Source organism: Mus pahari, chromosome 11 (genome assembly GCF_900095145.1).
Source record: "Mus pahari chromosome 11, PAHARI_EIJ_v1.1, whole genome shotgun sequence".
Taxonomy (NCBI): Eukaryota; Metazoa; Chordata; class Mammalia; order Rodentia; family Muridae; genus Mus; species Mus pahari.
In genome coordinates this window covers 35,057,627-35,076,003 of record NC_034600.1, presented here as the reverse complement: position 1 = coordinate 35,076,003, position 18,377 = coordinate 35,057,627, and the positions used below count along the sequence as shown (strand labels likewise).

Below are 18,377 nucleotides of genomic sequence, written 5' to 3'. Positions count from 1 at the left end.
TGATTAAGTAGGACTTAAGTTTGGTCCAAGAATAAAAATCAATAAATCTACCACACTACTACTAAAAAGGAAAGGACAAAAAACTTCAATGACCAAAAAAAAAAATAAAGAAAAAAAAAAAAAAAAAAAAAAAAAAAAAAAAAAAAAAAAAAAAAAAAAAAAAAAATTCAACCAACTTTTCATTATGAAAATTCTAAAGTAGGAACAGATGGAATGCATTTTAACACACTGAAGGCCATTATGATAAACTCATAGCTAACATACTACAGAAGTGAGAAAAGTCCAAGGCCTTTCTTCTAACCTCCAGAAGAAAAGAAAGCTGCCCATTTCCATCCCTAGTGCTAGTGGACACACTACTACAAGTACAAGCCAGGAAAGCAGAGGGGCAAAAGGCATCCTAACTGAAAGTAAAACCCTGATTACAGAACCCTGAAGACTGCACAAAAATCCTGTGAGAAACAATAGGGAAAAAAAATCCCAGAATTCTTACAGAATCACAAAAGACATTGAATAGCCACAGAAATCTTGAGCAAAATTTATGCTGTCTACAACTAATGTAGGCACGAAGGTGGGAGCAGAGACTGAGAGAATTGCCAACCAATAACCTGACCAACTTGAGAACCATCCCATAGGCAAGCACACTATTAATGATACTCTGTTATGTTTATAGTCAGAAACATGTTGTCCTCTGAGAAGCTCTACCCAGTAGCTGACCCAGCCAGATGCAGACACCCACAGCTAAACAGTGGAGCTTGGGTCCTTTTACAGAAGAATAGGAAGAGGGATTGTGGCCCCTGAAAAGTGATAGGACCTCCACAAGAAGACCAACAGAGTCAACTAATGTGTACCCTTGAGGTTCTCTGAGTCTGAACCACCAACCAAAGACCATATACAGGCTGGACCTAGGCCTCCTTGTTCATATATTGCAGACATGGAGCTTGACCACCATTGGGCTCTGAAGAACTGGAACAGGGCTAGCCTAAAAGCTGTTGCCTGTCCATAGGATAAGTTCTTCTAGCTGGGCTGCCTTGTCTGGTTTCAGTGGGAGAGGAATTGCCTAACCTCACAGAGACTTGAAGTTTCAGGGTTGGGGGGATATATAGAGAGGCCCGACCTGCTCAGAGGAGAATGGGATAGGGGAAGAACTGTGGGAGGGGGTGATTGGGAGGGGACAGTTGAGTGGGATATAAAGTGAATAAGTAAAAAAAATAAAATTAAAAAATATGAAAAGGAGTAAAGCTGTAAGAATCACACTTGCTGATTTCACATTGTATTTCAGAACTCTATAAATCAGAGCAGTGTGGTGATTTCTAACGAAGGCAGTGCAACAATGAGAGAAAACAGAGATTTGTGGAATAAATCCATGAATACAAAGCAAGTGATCCTCAACAAATCTGCCAAGGATATATAAGGATATATAAGGGTAATCTTGAATAGGCCATGTAAAGAAAACCAGAATTCACATGGAAAAAAATGAAGTCATAGTCTTATCAGACATGACATACTAAACTGTCCAAAATGAATTAAAGACTTACCCATGAGAGCCAAAGCTATTAAGCAATCAGACGAGAACTGGGGTAAGATCCCATGACATTGGTTTTGCAGTAGATTTTTGGAAATGACACCTATAGCACAGGCAATAGATGCCAAAGTAAACAGTTGGGGCTGTATAAAATTAAAACACTTTTAAAGACCCAGAAAGTAATTCTTTGAATAAAAAGATAATCTGTGGAATGCTAAAACATACTCGTAAAGGATATGTGCAGTAAGGGTCAATACCCCAAATATATAAAGAACAAGAAAAATTTAGTAAAAACAAGAAATAACCCAGTTAAGAAATAGCCAATTGTATCAAATATACATTTTCCTCAAGAAGAGTTGCATATAGGTACTTGGGAAAGTGTGTCCCCTCTCAACCCATTAAGCACTAGAGAAATGCTAGCCCAAACCACAGTGAGATATTATCTCACAACTACTTGGAAACCCATTGGTTGAAAGCCACACTATGAGATGGGGAAGAATTTTGAGAAAAGGGATTCCTTATACACCACTGCCAAGAATGTAAGATGGTACAGCCATAATGGAAAGCATAGAAGTTCTTAAAAAATTAAAGGCAGCACTATATTATATCCTAATAATTTGACTCCTGGGTAAATTTCCAAAGAAAATAAAATCACTATCTCAAAGCTTTTATTACATTCTCATATTTACTACTGTATTATTTCACAAAAGCCATAAATATAAAGACAAGTTGAGTATTGATAAATAGATACAGAAATGGTGAGATACACAAACAGATATAATATGTACTCGGACACAAATATACTGCATGCATACACAAAATTCAGTCTTCCTAAAGAAATAATTCCTAAGTTTTGAGACAAATTGAAGAACTTAACAAAAGATTAAGATAAGCAAAATAGGCCACTTATAGAAAGACAAATCTTACGTGATCTCTCCTAAGTAGAATCTAAAAGGGTCAAACTTGGAAATGCAGAAGGGAGAAAGGTAATTATCAGAGACTGGCTGTGATGAAAGAAATAGGAAGATTTTTGTCAAAGGGTAAAAACTTATAGCTTTAAGAGAAATTCTGGAAATACTGTATTTAGTAGTTATATGTGTATACTTGAAATTTTTCCATACACATAAAATCTACCTAGGGTCTTAGGCCATCACACATCAAAAGGAAGAACTATGTGAACTGGTTTTATGTTAGTACACTTATAATTATTTCACACTGAATTCATTCATAATTACTCAATCATGCTAATGGAAAAGGAGACCTAATTATTCATTAAAGAAAGAACTGAAGAGCCAGAGAGATGGGTCAATGAGTAAGTGTTTCTTATAACCAATCAAGATGCCTGCCATTAGATGAATGAGTTTTTACTGTGGTATATAAACAAGATAGAATTTTATTATAAATCTTCTATTTAGCCATGGAAAGAATGACGCATATCATGTGTGGCAACACTGATGGAACTCCAGTACATTACATTGGGTCAAATAAGCCAGGTGGACAAAGACAAAGGATCCATGTTCTTATTCATGTGTCAAAGAGAAAAAGTTGATCATACTGAATGAACAGCAATGGTCACCATAATATAGGAAGTAAACAAGCAAGGCAAATGGAGAAAAGATAAGTTTTAGATGCCAAAAATACAGCGAAATAGGAGGAATTAGTTCTCCTATTCTACGTAGCATTGTAAGACAACTATAGTCTACAATTTGTTATATCCCTCAAAACAGAGAAGAGTTTGAAGGCTTCTGACACATAAATAGTAATGCGTATTGCCAGTTACCCTGATATTATCATTATATTCCTCAAATGACTATACTGTGCCACATAAGCATAGACATTAATTAAAAATAAATAATAAAATTAAAAATTACTTTAAAAGGAAAAATAATTTTGAGGAAGACATAAAAACCCCACAAATGGCCAAGTATATGAAAAAGAACATAAAAGAACACAATGAGCTGTAAATTCAAACTACCTTTCCATGCAAACCTCAAATACTGATTAGGATGTTGGAGGAAATAGAATTCTCAGATGTTGTTGGTGGGGATGTAATATGAATATTTAGTTTTGACAAAAATCTGGCAACTTCTTTGAAAATTCAAATCTCACCTGTGCTACTGTGTAGCACTTCACTCTGATTCATTCCCCCAAGAAAAGTGAAACATGTTCATAAAGACCTAACAGAGCATTCACATCAGCTTTCTCATGCATGACAAGTGAAAATTTAAACAACCCAGGCATCCACACACAGAAGAAGGCAAAATAAACTGATTACTACAGAATACCACACAGCAATAAAAAGATTGAACTACTGCATATCACAATATGGATGAATATTTTTTAAAATCACAGGTTAGATGTAAGTCCTGCCGAATGAATAATGGGCATAATTTAACTATATGAAGTTCTTGAACAGGCATAACTAAACTATATAAGAAAAATGAGCAATGTGTGGTTTTTGGAATGGACATTTGACTACTGACTGTGAAGAACTATGAAGACTGTTTTGGGACTAAACATTTATGTCTTCTCCAAACTTCTATGTTCAAATCCTGAAGCCAATATGATGGTACTTGAAGGCGGAGTCCTTGGGAAGTAATTGGACTATGAGAATTGTGTCTTTATGAACAGGATGAGTGTCCAGGAGCTTCTCTCCTCTTGTGTTATGTGAGGTACAATGGGAAGATGGAGAGTCCTCCCCAGAACTCACCCCTGCAGGCACCCTGATCTTAGGTTCCAGCCACCAAAGCTGTGAGCAGTAAGTTTCTGTTGCTTTAGACTCTGAGTCTATGAAAAGCAGTTACACATCTGGACCAGTAAGGACTAGAGTAATTATGGAAGTAAGGGCAACATTCTGTATCTCATCCAGGCTTCCTGTGTATATGCAGTTGGTAAAATTCAGAGAAAACACAAGTGAGATATTTTCCATATTCTCATGGCAAAAGAAAAAGCTGAGCGAATAACTAAACGATGGTCAATGACACACATGCTAAAGCATTCAGAAGAAAACAGCTACAAGTTAATTTAAAATGCATTGAAATCAGGATGATTAGTAACTAGCTAGATAGATGAATATTCATCCATATAATAAAATGATAAATAGTAAAATATTGGCAGTGAGTACATAGGTGTTATGGCCAAACCTTTTAAATACTCTGTTCTTATATAATTTTAAAGATGGATTTTATAAAATAGTGTTTTTAATAGTACACTAAACATTTCCACACAACAAAATTTAGTTTCTGTTTTGAAAGTAAAAACCTCATCTGCTTAATGACAAATATTAGACTTTGATGTATGTCCAAAATAAGCACGAAAAATGTTTTCAGACAGTGAGAAACATTTCATCTAGTCAGGCATGGTGGCACATAATTGCAAGCTGTCAGGAAGGTTAGTTGGGAGGAGAGTGAGTTTCAAGCAAGCCTGAGCTACATAGAGAAATCTGTCTCAAAAATAAAACAAAACTACAAAAACCACAGCCAATACAAAAATTAAAATGGGGCCAGCAATTTAGCTTAATGGACAAAGACGCTCGTGTCCAAGCCTGATGGCCGAAGTTCAATCCACAGACCCAGAAGGTGGGAGGGGCAAACCGACCCCTGTAACTTGTCCACACACGAGTCTTGTGCTCACGGGTGCACTCAAAACAGCGTATAAAAAGAAAAAGAAGAAAAAAACGGAGTTGGTTGAGCTGAATTATGTTGTCATATTTTGTTTTAGGGGATAATTGCAAATATTCGATGATTATAATTTACCCAGGAAAGTCTCAAGCAGAGCTCATATTTTATGAGTTTTATAAAAATACATATTTTCTAGGATTTTTAACTTGTTAAAGAGAATTGGTTTTTAAAATATGATTTCTAATAATTTGTAAATTGTTGCATATATAGTATCATAGGAAAGTTAAAATATGAAACTTACAAAATAATATAAGCATTTTTTTTTGTTTTGACTAGCAAACACTAACTCTAACTAACATGTCCATGAAGATCTGAATGTGTATACATGCTCTCATATTTGCAAAGCTCTCAAGCATGAGTGCTCTGCCGGGTCATACATTACCTCCAGTATAGGGTTTCCAGTTATAATGCTTTCCCCGGAAAGGCATACTGTCAAAGTCTGCACACTGTTTTTCTCGAAAATCTCGGGAACCCAAAGGGCATGGCTAAAATAAAATAAAATCATAAATGGTACCATTGTTGTAAAATACCAAACCAAGGGACAGTGTCCCTGAAATTTGTACTTACTGACTGTCACCCTATCTCCTCTGGGTATCTTTCTGACAGACTGTCACCCTATCACCTCTGGGTGTTTTTCTTATTGACTGTTACCCTATCACCTTTTGGTGTCTTTCTTCTTGATAGTCACCCTACCACCTCTAGGTGTCTTTCTGGCTGACCATCACCCTATCACCTCTGAGTGTCTTTCTGACTTTTGTTTTACCACTTTACAATAAGGATTCCCATTGAGGTATCCAAATTGTAAGCTAAAAATTGTAGGTGAGAAGAAATGACTACACCGCTAGCAGTTGCATTGGAACTTCATACATGTCTTTACACAGCCATCTTACCACCTTACAAAGACACACAGGAACCAGACAAGAAAGTAAAACACAAAGGCTCTTGGGAACAGTATTTGAAGCCCAGGTGCCATAGTGGTTTGTAGATTTTGTTTTAAGGCACTGAGATACAGAGTACCAAGACAACATTCAGCTGGTAAATTGTAATTTGTTCTCTGATTGCTACAAATGCTTCCTAGAGAAAAACCATAAGTTGAACTGGGAAAAATGCTAGGATTCAATTACAAGCACCTTCAAATTAAAGAGGTTTGGACTTACTAAAATGTAAATTTCATCTTTTAACCTCACAAACAATGAAATGTTAAATTGGTACCAAATGTGTACATATTTTCAGAGGGTTAAGAAAATGCTAAGGAAACAACTGGTTATAAAAGTTTGGAATGCTTCTTTTACCTGAAAATTTTAAAAAGAAAAATCTTGCCAATGTAGCTAGATCTAAATTATAAATTCCACAGTCACCCTTTACTCAATTCTGTTGTTAATATAACTCCATAAAGATTCAAAGTATATTTCATGGAATGTTTTAGAAGTAGAACAATTTGATGCATCTTTTAGAATTCTATGGAATTAAAAAAAAAAAACTGTAAATTTTTGAAACACTAAGAAAACTTTCCCCCTTCTGCAACCCTATAGGTGGAACAATAATATGAACTAACCAGTACCCCCTGAGCTTGTGTCTCTAGCTGCATATGTAGCAGAAGATGACCTAATCGGCCATCACTGGGAATAGAGGCCCCTTGGTCTTGCAAACTTTATATGACCCAGCACAAGGAAAGGCCTGGGCCAAGTAGTGGGAGTGGGTGGGTAGGGGAGCAGGGGCGGGGGGGGGGGTATAGGGAACTTTCGGGATAGCATTTGAAATGTAAATAAAGAAAATAATAAGAAAGAAAGAAAGAAAGAAAGAAAGAAAGAAAGAAAGAAAGAAAGAAAGAAAGAAAGAAAGAAAGAAAGAAAACTTTCCCCTTAAATACAGAACAAAATATTTCACGAAAGAGCAAAACAAGAGGAGGGTAGCATTGGAGATCCAATCCAGACACACCATTCATGCTAGATAAAAACAGTGAGGTGCTAAAACACATTCCCAGCATTAGAAATACTTAGTTCAGAATAAGTGACAATGGAGTTACAAGCATCGTCATAGATAATCTTGAGGAGTTTTTCTTAGAACTTTCCTTGGACATCTACCAAGATCAGTAAATGACAGTAGATAGTTGCTAATTAATCATAAACAATAAATAATAAACATAAATGTGTGAGAATAATAGATTATGGTGTGCAAATATTTACATGTCTATCATTATGTATTATAGATTATGGTTTGAAATTTTTAGCATATTAAGTCTAAAGCCTTAGATTTAAAAAGAGTGGCTTAGGTTCAGATTATGTTAAGAGCTTTAAATCTTAAAGTATACTCAGTGTAGTGAAATACTAAACCATCAATTCCAAACTTAATGCTTTTCATATTCTTTCTCTTTTGCCTACTTTTAACAAAGATGAAAAAAGTTATGAGCTGTGCAGTGTGTCCATGCCATGCTTGCAAGGCCTTCTTTTCATAGTTTGGCTAATGTTTGGATCTTTGGAATATTCACATTTGACAGGTTATTGTCATCTACAACGTTCATGGTCAAGAACCATACAATCAAACAAAATGTGCAAAAACCCTCCCAATGTTTTAAAAGATTGTGATTTTTGTGGAGGTATATTCATAGTTGGTTAATATAAGTCAAAAAAAGGGATGAACGTAATAAGGAATGATTGTTTTTCCAAGTGATTTTTCCACTTTTTGAAAACTAATTTTATTTTTAATTATGTCTATGTGTTTAAGGGGACAAGAGAATATGCACATGAATTCCCGAGCTGGAGCTGGAGTTACAGGTATTGTAACTCACCTAACAGGACTTCTGGGGATGGTATTTGGGTCCTCCCAAAGAACAATAAGTGCCTTTAACCAACAGTCCAGCTCCCTGGTTCCTTTCTAAGCTATTTTCAAAGATTTTCACAAGAGCTAAAGTTATCTGTCAGTGGTTTTACCAAGCACCAAATCTGCTTTTAAAGCAAATACCAATTTAAAAAATATATATAATTTAAACTGTAGATACAAGTTTTCACATAAAAAAAAATCAACCACTTAAAAGTTTATCCAAGTGCAGTTTTAAATCTTGTTGAAAAGACAAGATTGAAGTGGAAAGAGTACAGAACTGTTTCAAGATTTGTAAGTAGTAAACAACAGCATCTTACAACTTGTCTGTTGGTGCTGCATGTGTGAAAGACAAATGTGCCATTTGGTAAGTTAGGGAAATACTGACTTTGAAAGAAAACTTTGAGTACGTCCCAAAGTATTGTAATTGAGATACTAAGGAAAGATAGAGGAACCAGGGGAGATTATTAAGTCTGTATCGCGATTATTAAGAGGAAAGCCGAGTAAATCCGTGCAGTCAGGGAGGGAGAGATCATGTACTCTGAGTGGTGGGAAAGCCGACCTATACCAAAGAGAGGAACCACACAGAAAGACAAGGAGAAACAACAGTTCTCATACAAGTATCAGCACAGAAAGAGCTCCGAGGTAACACATTAAAACATTCACTGAATGCAAAATTAGAAATGCTGCTTTCTAGTATTTTCTAAGGACCCTTTTAAACAGAAGAGAAACAAATAGTCAATAAAGGCTATTGCCATTTAATGAAACACCTGAATGACATTACATGAGGTTTCTGACTTATTTTTTTTCTTCTGAGTGCCTTTCCTAAGGTTAGCTACAATAAAATTAAATCGTAGTTATAAAATGTCATTTAACTAGTCCTAAGTACTCTATGACAGAGTACTCTCTTATAGAATTTTCATGAAGTAATCATTTAATAATATCTCTTAATAAAATGAACTGGAAGTATAGAAAAGTTGATTCATAAAAATAAATTTCAAAGTGTAAAGATATCTCCTTCATCTGAATGGGAACATTCTCCTGATTCATTCCAAATGATGTAATCATAATATAAGGCTTAATATGTAAGTAAATGGTTATGTCAGTGCTCCAATACAAATATTTACCAGGGGTAGGGAGGGAGGGAGTCAAATTTGTTCAAGGCAGCATAACTTGGCATCCCTGTCTTGAGCACTAATCTGACAGATATGCTTAGTGGGTAAATTCAAACTTTGTTATTAATTTTTGAGCCAACACAGAATCATATCTTTCAAGAATTAGTGTGAGAAATGATATAATGTAGTTTGAACAATATGCTTTGAATTTATGTATAATTTTCCCCAAAGTAGGCACCAAATTTGTAGAAACATTTACAGATGAATAAACACTTTTCAGAGTGCTACAATTGTTAGAAACTTCCTTACTTTCTGTCAAAACTTGTTTTCCTACAACCAAGTGAACAAACCTTCCTGGAAGAAAGATACCATGGGCATCTTAATTAGTCAGTAGTCCTCTTAAAATAAGGTACAAATAAGTAGATTAAATTCACTCAAGTATTTATGAGTTGCTCAATATGTGTCAGATATAATCTAGGTTTTGGGATTACAGGGAAAAAAATAAAACCTCCAATTTCCACTTTCGTGGACTTATTTCTTTCATAGCAAATATCCTAGTTTGGTATGAGAAGAACGATGAAGCAGAGGACAAAGGTCCGAGTAGTGAGGTGGGAGGTAAGTTGTTTGAAGCTCTAAAAAAGATTTAAAAGAAACTGAGAGAAATGCAAGAATAAAGCTCCAAGGCAGAAATATTGCTGATGTATTCACAGAAGACTCTAGAGGGTGGGTGTTAGGAGGGTCTGGATGGAGTGGTTTGCCTGTCTTTGTTCCTAGAGTTCAAGCTCTGTTCTGATTTCAATGTTCTCACCAGGGAATGCTCTGGATATGTGATGATTAACTATACACTAAGCAGGAATTGCTGTTTGGAATGTGATCAAAGGAAAGTAGTTTTTGGAAAAAAGCTCATAAAATCTACCTTTGCTTAATGAAGAAAAATGGAGCGTTTAACAAATAGTGTGTTTTCTAGGTGACTTAATGATGACAATGCCAACACTGTCCTCAATCCAGTACAGAAAACAAAGTAATCAAATATGCTCTCCCCAAACTAAGTAGGGCCCTATGACCCCAAGAACAATTCCACAAGCCTCCGTCTCCAGGATTTGTAAGTATTTTCAAATTAAACCACAAGACAACCACAAACCCATGTTTGTTACCATTCCCCAGGTCTGTATACATTAACACATTCTATAAACCATATTGTACTTTCAACTATTCAGATAGATAAGCATTTAATTCTGCTTAAACTTAACATTTTATTGGTAGATCATTCTAGAAAGAAGGCTAATCCAATGAGGAGGAAAAATTGTTAGGAGAGAAGTGTCATGTCTGCTGGCAAACCTTGGAAAATTGCAAATCTTTTTTTATGTCTTTCATTTGTAAAATACACCTGTATTTTGAAAACCACATCCCAAGTGCATGTCTTATTGGACACTGAGTGAGGAATGGGCTGAAAATGAAACCCTTTCTTTCTTCTTCAGACCATGAAGGAAACTGGCAGACTGGATGGCATAGACTTCCCCATCACCAGAGAGTGGCAGGAAAGCTGTCCCACTTTCCTGGGCTACTTCTTTCCCACATTTTGCATTTTCTTCCTTTCTATGTGTATGCCAAATGAACACATGCTTCACTCTTACACATTTGACCGGCTTTCAACAACATAATCTTAGTAAGTTGTATCCTGTTTTAGCTGAAGGTACTTGAAACCGAAATGCTATTCTACTTAGCAGTCATGCATTTGGCAAGTTAATATGAAACATGGACGCATTTGGTTGTCTAATCTGACAGGTTGTCTATATTACATAAAGATACAATACAGGATAATAGAGGTCTTGCTTCTGGACTTCTCATTACAAATCCAGATAAGATCCCTGACTCCCCAGCTATCATATTGTATCTACCAGTTGAATTAAAGTGAACCACCCCTACACATTCCCAAAATTAAATGTAGTGGTCAACACATAGAGTGAATGTGATTATTTGAATGAGAATGGCCACCATAGGCTTATAAATTAGAATGCTTGTTTCTCAGTTGGTGGAACTGCTTGGAGAGGATTAGGAGGCATGGCCTTTGTTGAAAAAGCACCTCTCTCTCTCTCTCTCTCTCTCTCTCTCTCTCTCTCTCTCTCTTGCCTTTTGCAGATAAGGGTGAAGCTCTTAGCTACTGCTCCAAAACCATCTCTGCCTGCCTTCTAGCATGTTCCTTACCATGATGTTCATGAACTCTAATCCTCTGCACCTCTGAGCTCCAAATTAAACATTTTATTTTATAAGTTGCCTTGGTAATAGTGTTTTGTCACAGCAATTAGAAAGTAAGACTTTTGGTCTAACTTAATTCTTATTTTAATTTTTAAACTATCTTCCTCTCCTCCCTCTCCCACCCCTCTCTCTGTCTTTGTGTGCCTCACAAGTGGAGGGTAGAGGACAATTTGCAGGAGTCTGCTCTCTTTCTGTCATGTGAGTACTGGAGAGTTTGATACCACTTCCTTATATGCAAGCTTTTCAAATTAAATTTATTTCTAGAGTATACATCCTGAATTTCAAATACCTACTTATAGCAGAAAAATTCCCTAAACATAATAAAATGTTTATTATGCTTTGAGATGCTTAAGCTTCCTGTAAGGACAAAATACATCAAGTTCTATTCTGTACTTTAAAAGTTAATCCTTACTTCTGAAAACACCTGAAATTCAGATTAACCTAGGAGACATACAGATATTGCTCATTCAGACATTTGTGCACACATGTATCCTGGATATATTTCTAAGAAAAAAATAGTTGGTACATGACTGTTTCCTAATTATAATCTGAGACACAGTGTAGTACTGATAACCAATGGATCAACTTTCCCTTCTTACCACTTAATCCTGCATCTCTCTACCTAGGGACAATTTCTGTAGTTTCAGAATGTTCTCGGCTGTTTCTGATGCAGAATAAGGTTAGACTGGAAGTAAGACAATGACAAAAGTGACCAAAGGCTTTCAGAGAAGCCTGCTCTGCTACACTTACTCCTAAGCCTCCATTTGTTATAATAGCACCAGATTACCAATAAGCAGTTCTTCACTTTATTAGATCACCTCCATAGTAATAGTCTACTCCTAATATTTGGTTTATATATAAAACTACATTAAATCCTACAGGTAAAGGTGTAATAATAGCTATATTTATCTATTCAGTACTAGAAATGGCTCTAATATACTTTATTTATGTTAAAACTCTTCATTCTCAAAACAAACAAACAAACAAACAAACAAAAGCCCTGAGAAGTTTGGTATAGTTATATCCTACTATTTAGAAGCTGACAGAACTTTAGTGAGGTTAGGTAGCTTGCCAATGACATATAGAAGTAGAGTTGGAGTCAGGATTCAGACTTAAGTCAATTGTATTCCAAAGTGAACACTTTTTCTTTTTTAAACCACAATTCTAGCTCCAAATATATGCTATAATTTTCCTGTCTACACAACCAAGACAACAATACTATTTAAGATTTGTTAAAGAACTGAGAAAAGAAAACTGAATACAAACATATAAAACTGACTGAGGCCACACCTAATTTCATTACACAATTTATATAATTAAGACAGATTACAGAAGACCTAAAAAGCCCTTTACAACAGACCATTATTGCACATTGAGTATACAAAGAGGCAAGAGGATAGTTAAGAAGCTAGAAAAAGATAACTTTCCACTCTAGGAGCTTAGGCATGTCTCCAGTAGTTATATTCCAGTCTTCTATAACAACAAGTCACAAATGACAAACACTAAGAAATCAAAGAAAATTCTAGATATGTAAGCAAATCTTTTTCATGGTCCCTAATATCTTTTATTTAGACTTTATATGAAATTTGGTTCATCTGTAGCAAAGAGAAGTTTCCTTGATAAAGAAGATTACCTTATCTGTGGTAAATATGGAGAGTGCAGTTAGCTATTATACTGGGTAAGTAAAGTGGAGGCTGTAAGTTCTCCTCCAAGATCCATGACTTCACTAGCCCTGAGTAGTTGGCTAGATTCCAGTACTAGGCATGGCTTTCTTCTTGTTGAGACTTAATTCCATTGAGAGAGCTGTTGGTTATCAGCAAAATATGGATACCACTACTGAAGACCATTACAGAAAACAAAACCAATCAAAATGCAAAGTTTTGAAATCTAGTTTCAATGAACACATCTATAAAATAATTCCCATACCTAAGCTGCAGGGAACATTGTTGAAAAAAGAGCCAGAAGATGAGGGAGTTTCCTGTGTGACAGTTCCTCATATTAAATGTTAGAAGCCACACCCATAAAGTATCGCTAATGTGGCCGCCTCGCCGTGAGTTAAACGAGGACAACAACAGACATGTCAAAACAGGTGAGGGAAAGTCTAGAAAGCATCAGCCCCATGAAAAAACCATAGGCTACTAGGTAATGCTGAGAGTAGAAGAAATAGTGAATATATTTTTTTAAAGATTTATTTTTATTATGTATCTGAATACATGGTAGCTGTCCTTCAGACATACCGGAGGAGGGTATTGGATCTCATTACAGATGGTTGTGAGCCACCATGTAGTTGTTGAGGATTGAACTCAGGACCTCTGGAAGATCAGTCATTGCTCTTAACCACTGAGCCATCTTCCCAGCCCAATAGTGAATGCTGTTATCCAGGAAACATCATACCAACTGGTTACTAACACCAAATGGTCATGCATACATGACCACATACACACACATATGTGTGTGTATGTGTGTGTGTTTGTGTGTGTGTGTGTATGTATGTATGTATGAATAACATTATATGGACTGACAGGTTACATTTAGGACGATGTGTATATATATATATATATATATATATATATATATATAAACAATAAATTTTGAAAAAACATAAATTTGTGTAAGAGCAAGAAAGGGTATATGGGAGGGTTTGGAGGAAATAGGAAATTATATAATATTATGATATCAAAAATGAAAGAAATAATTTCAAAAATTGATTCAATGCCTTAATATACATAATACAATCAAATTTTATTCTTTCTACACATTACATTGTCCAGTAAGGTATTCACATAATTAACTTAAATCATGCTAGTTAAATAGTATAATATATACAAGGAGTTTCACATTCTATACATAGTTTTAAGAAAGAGGAATAAGGAATCTGCTGAAGAAAACAAATCTACCTGTTCCGTAGTCAATAGCTTTAGATGCCTGTAGATAGGACATTCCAACAACCACAGCCATTTTTATTTTAGCAACTTTTGAGCAAAGTTTTTGTCAGATGATTAAACACAGAGCAAATATCTTTACTTCTGACAACGGCCTGATGGATAGTCACATCACTGCTTACCTTTAAACATGGATAAAAATCGTCAGAGACCAGCCACTTAGAGAACTGTTACCTGAGTTAAAGAGCCCTTAGTTTTATGCTTTGCATAAAATTATGTTGGGCAAACCCTTGGAGACAGAGGGGAGGAGGAATAGGATGAGGAACTGTGGGAGGGCAGACCAAGAGAGGGGTTATAACTGGACTGTAAAAAAATGAAAGTAGTAAAAATAATTTTAAAAAATGAGTTGAAGACATATAATTCGAACAGTTCATTTTTTAAAAATTATAAACAATTCTAAATGAAGAAATGCTAAAAATGTTGAATCAGGTTAATATGGAAGAGTCAAGGCTATTGAGCTATAGGTCAGGAGGCAAACATAAACAAGCAGGTAGAAATGTCCAGGGACCCCTGTGACAGAGAGCCCGTGTGAAAGGAAAAGAGGGAGTACAGTGTAGTACACATCTCTCTGTAAGTTCACCTGTTGTACTAGTTAGCAGCCCAAATTAATGCAGTTATAACCTATTTTGTGCTACAAAAACAAGGCTACAAGAGAACAGATTATACCAATAGTTTATCATCATCACAGCTCTTCTAAATTTATATTAAAATATGTAAATATCCCAACTCACTACTGGGGAGAAAGGGGAGAATTCCTTTTGGGCCAGAAAGAGGAGATGATTGAAGTAATAGGTCAAATACACATTCAAGCATTCAATAAAATCTAGCACCTGCCCCTTCTACTAATACTTGTATAATTGCTACTTGAATTGCTAACAATGGAAAGTAATGAGTTCAGAGATAAACATTTGTGCTTTAACCAACGTCTGTTGTTTCCTGATTCTTCTTAACAGCATTCTGACAATTTGCTTAAGAATCTACTTCTCAGAAAATGTGACCATAAATCCTACATTAGAGGTAGATCAGAGGTAATGTAAGTGAATTATAATATGTTGATTCTATTTGCAAGTGACTGGTTTAAGGATAAGTAACCATCTTCCTGGCAAAGGAATGAATGAAAATAATAATACAATAAAGTCGATTGAGGGAGCAAAGTCCACTGCAATACCTTCTGCCCTGTCTTCTTCTTTAGAAAGAATCACTACGACAGTTTGATCTCCTTTCTTCTGTAAATATTATCAGGGTGAAAGTCTACTTCTTTTATGTTACTCTCAATATAGAAATCAAGAGCCATGGATTCTGTAGTGTTATACAATATGGTATAATATTTAGATGTAACATATTGCACATGTCCTCTCATAGAGTTTCAAACATTTCTAGATTACTCATAATGCCTAAAAAAATTTGTGTGAAGCCCACAGATACAGAAGACGAATTATATTTTTAAAATGAATCAAGATATATTTGCTTTGAAAGCCTTATGTATAACATTTACAATTTTTATGATTTTTCTATTGTATAGGTAAATTCTAGTTGTGTATTGACCAATTGATCACCACCAGACACATATGACTGATCAAATTTAAATTGAAAACTGTTCTTCAGTTATTCAGCCACATCACATATCAAATGCTCATTAGTTAACAGGGCTAGTATTAGCAGCTACCAGGCTCAACAGTAGATATAGAAATTACTTCCATAACTTGAATCAAGTTCTTTTAGATATTTCAGGTTAATAGAATATATTCTATAAAACTTTAATATGTATATATTAGATAAATTAAAGCTTGTCCTTTTAATACATGAAAAATAAATTTCAGTACGGTAACTGAGTTACTTCAAGTTCTGAATTGATAAGGTCAATATTAATGAAGAAACAATTAGTTATATATGCATCATGATTCAGTTATGTTAACACTATTTCCTTATAGTTCACTGAAAATTGAAATAAAAGGCAAAAAATAGTAACAGAAATTCTAGTATACCAATACTACATTCTACAGTTATAGCTTCTAATACAGCCCTGAGTATAGGCAAGGGGAATAGGAATGGGTTTGTCATTTTTCTGATGTTCAGTTGCCTAATATGTATTACTTATAGTGAATAATGCCTATACTGTTGTATGTTAATTTCTTCAATTATCTAATAGTAAAAGGTGTTGTGAAGTAGGAAATGGGTCTGCGCTTCTTACTCCTGAATATACTTCATAGTGTGATCCCTTCTATCCTGTATAAAATCTCTGTTCTTCTGGCATTGGTGAATGCCATTAATCTAAATCAGTTGAGGACTTAATGAATGAGGGTCATTTTCTCACTTGGAGGGGAGATTTGGGCAAATTTGAATGAGACAGTCTCACCCTATACACCATGTCCTGATATCCTGAGTGTCTTCAACCATCACAGGAAAGAGCCATCAGCCTTAATAGCTGGGAAGTTCTTTCAGTTGCTTCATCTCCACTCAACTTTGGGTATACATCCCATCACCACCTTCTGGAATCTGCTCATTTGTTATACCATGAATTGAAATATATTTCTTTCTGATCTGAACTCCTACCCAACTCACTCTATTTTTATATTATACTAGTCTTATTTTGTTTTGCTTTTATTTTGGTTATGGTTTTACTTTTATGTCTTTTAAAGTCAGTTTCTAATTTTCTCCTCCTTAGCCCTCCTTATAGAATCTCTGTCTTACTTCAGTCATTAAATTCCCATTGAGGCACTCCCTGGTATGCTATACTCTTGTCTTTTTCTAACCTGATCATATCATACATAGCTCTTTCAGGGGCTTCTAAATGACTTCAAACAGATACCAGACTATTAGCAAACTGGTTTTCACTTCATTCTTCTTTAATAAAATTTAATAAAATTTATTTCTATAGAAATGAATCCTTAAATTCCTAATCAGCTATGTGCCAATTTTACATATGTTTATAACATATGACTTGCATCAACAGATTGTTATTATTCTGTTGTGAATCCTGCACTTAAATGATTTCTTGGAAATACAGAGTTGGCAGTCAACTTAAGTGCATGAATAGTGCTAGTAACTTGAAAAGTCTTATAATTGAAGATACATGTAATTACTCTAGGATCTAAGTTAGCAGGTTTAAATTTGACAAATGGGTGTAGTATAAAGAGACAAAAAGGAGAGGAGTGCAGAAGTTTGCAGTTTAAGTACAGTATTTAGGAGAGGCCTAATTGACAAGGAATGCATTGAGTAAAGAAGGGATAGTCAGCTACAAGGATACAGGCAAAGGGAGTGGTCAAAACAAAGCCCTAGAGAGAGCATGACTGGCATGTTTAAGGAAGGACATCCAGGTAGTCAGTTGGAGCAGAGTAAATGATGAGAAGTCTGCTAACAGATTAGTTCAAAGAAACAATGAAAGTCAGATTGTATAAATCGTAGCTTTTGTAATAATTTCAGATTTAAATAATTGGTGTGGAGGGGACTAAAGAGTTAGGATAACCTGACTTAGTCTGTCTCCTATATTGAGGACTGGAGGGTACAATATTATTGGTAGCAAACTCACAAATGAGGTTACTAAAGGAGTTGATGATGAAATTTAGTAGTTAGGCAGTTGCCTAAGCATTTGAAAGTCCTGGGCTTAATAACAAGCACTTCAAAAAATAAGTCTATTAAATTGATAACTAGAAATAGTGGTAACTTGGACCAGAGTAGAAGTGGCATAAGTAGTGAAAAGTTATCAGATCTGACATGTCTTTTTAAGGCAAAATCACACAGAATTTCCTGAGGGATTGGTTGGCTATAGACAGTGAGACAGGAAAGACTGGGTGTAAAACGTCTTGAATGTTGGTACACACTGATGGAACTGACATCTAAGGTTAAAAACACTGACAGAGAACATTGTAGAATAGTTTTGTAGATAACATTACTATGTACTAAATACTACATGTTTATTAGCGATCTAGTCAAGTAGTAAGGTATGGACCTGATGTCCAGAGATGACAACTGGACCAAAAGATACAACTTTGGGAATTGAATGATATATAACACTTTCAAAATCAATGAAGCTGGATGAGATCAG

At 35.2% G+C, this 18,377-nt stretch overlaps 1 protein-coding gene across 2 annotated transcripts in view; it reads right to left on the bottom strand.

The window, feature by feature from the left end:
- Window positions 1-18,377, bottom strand: part of Adamts6 (ADAM metallopeptidase with thrombospondin type 1 motif 6) — a 219,101-nt gene that overhangs the window by 76,067 nt on the left and 124,657 nt on the right. For both annotated transcript variants that reach the window (XM_029544066.1, XM_029544065.1), the window contains one exon: window positions 5,585-5,687. In XM_029544066.1, coding sequence (XP_029399926.1) covers window positions 5,585-5,687 — 103 coding nt within the window. The remainder of the gene's footprint in view (window positions 1-5,584; window positions 5,688-18,377) is intronic.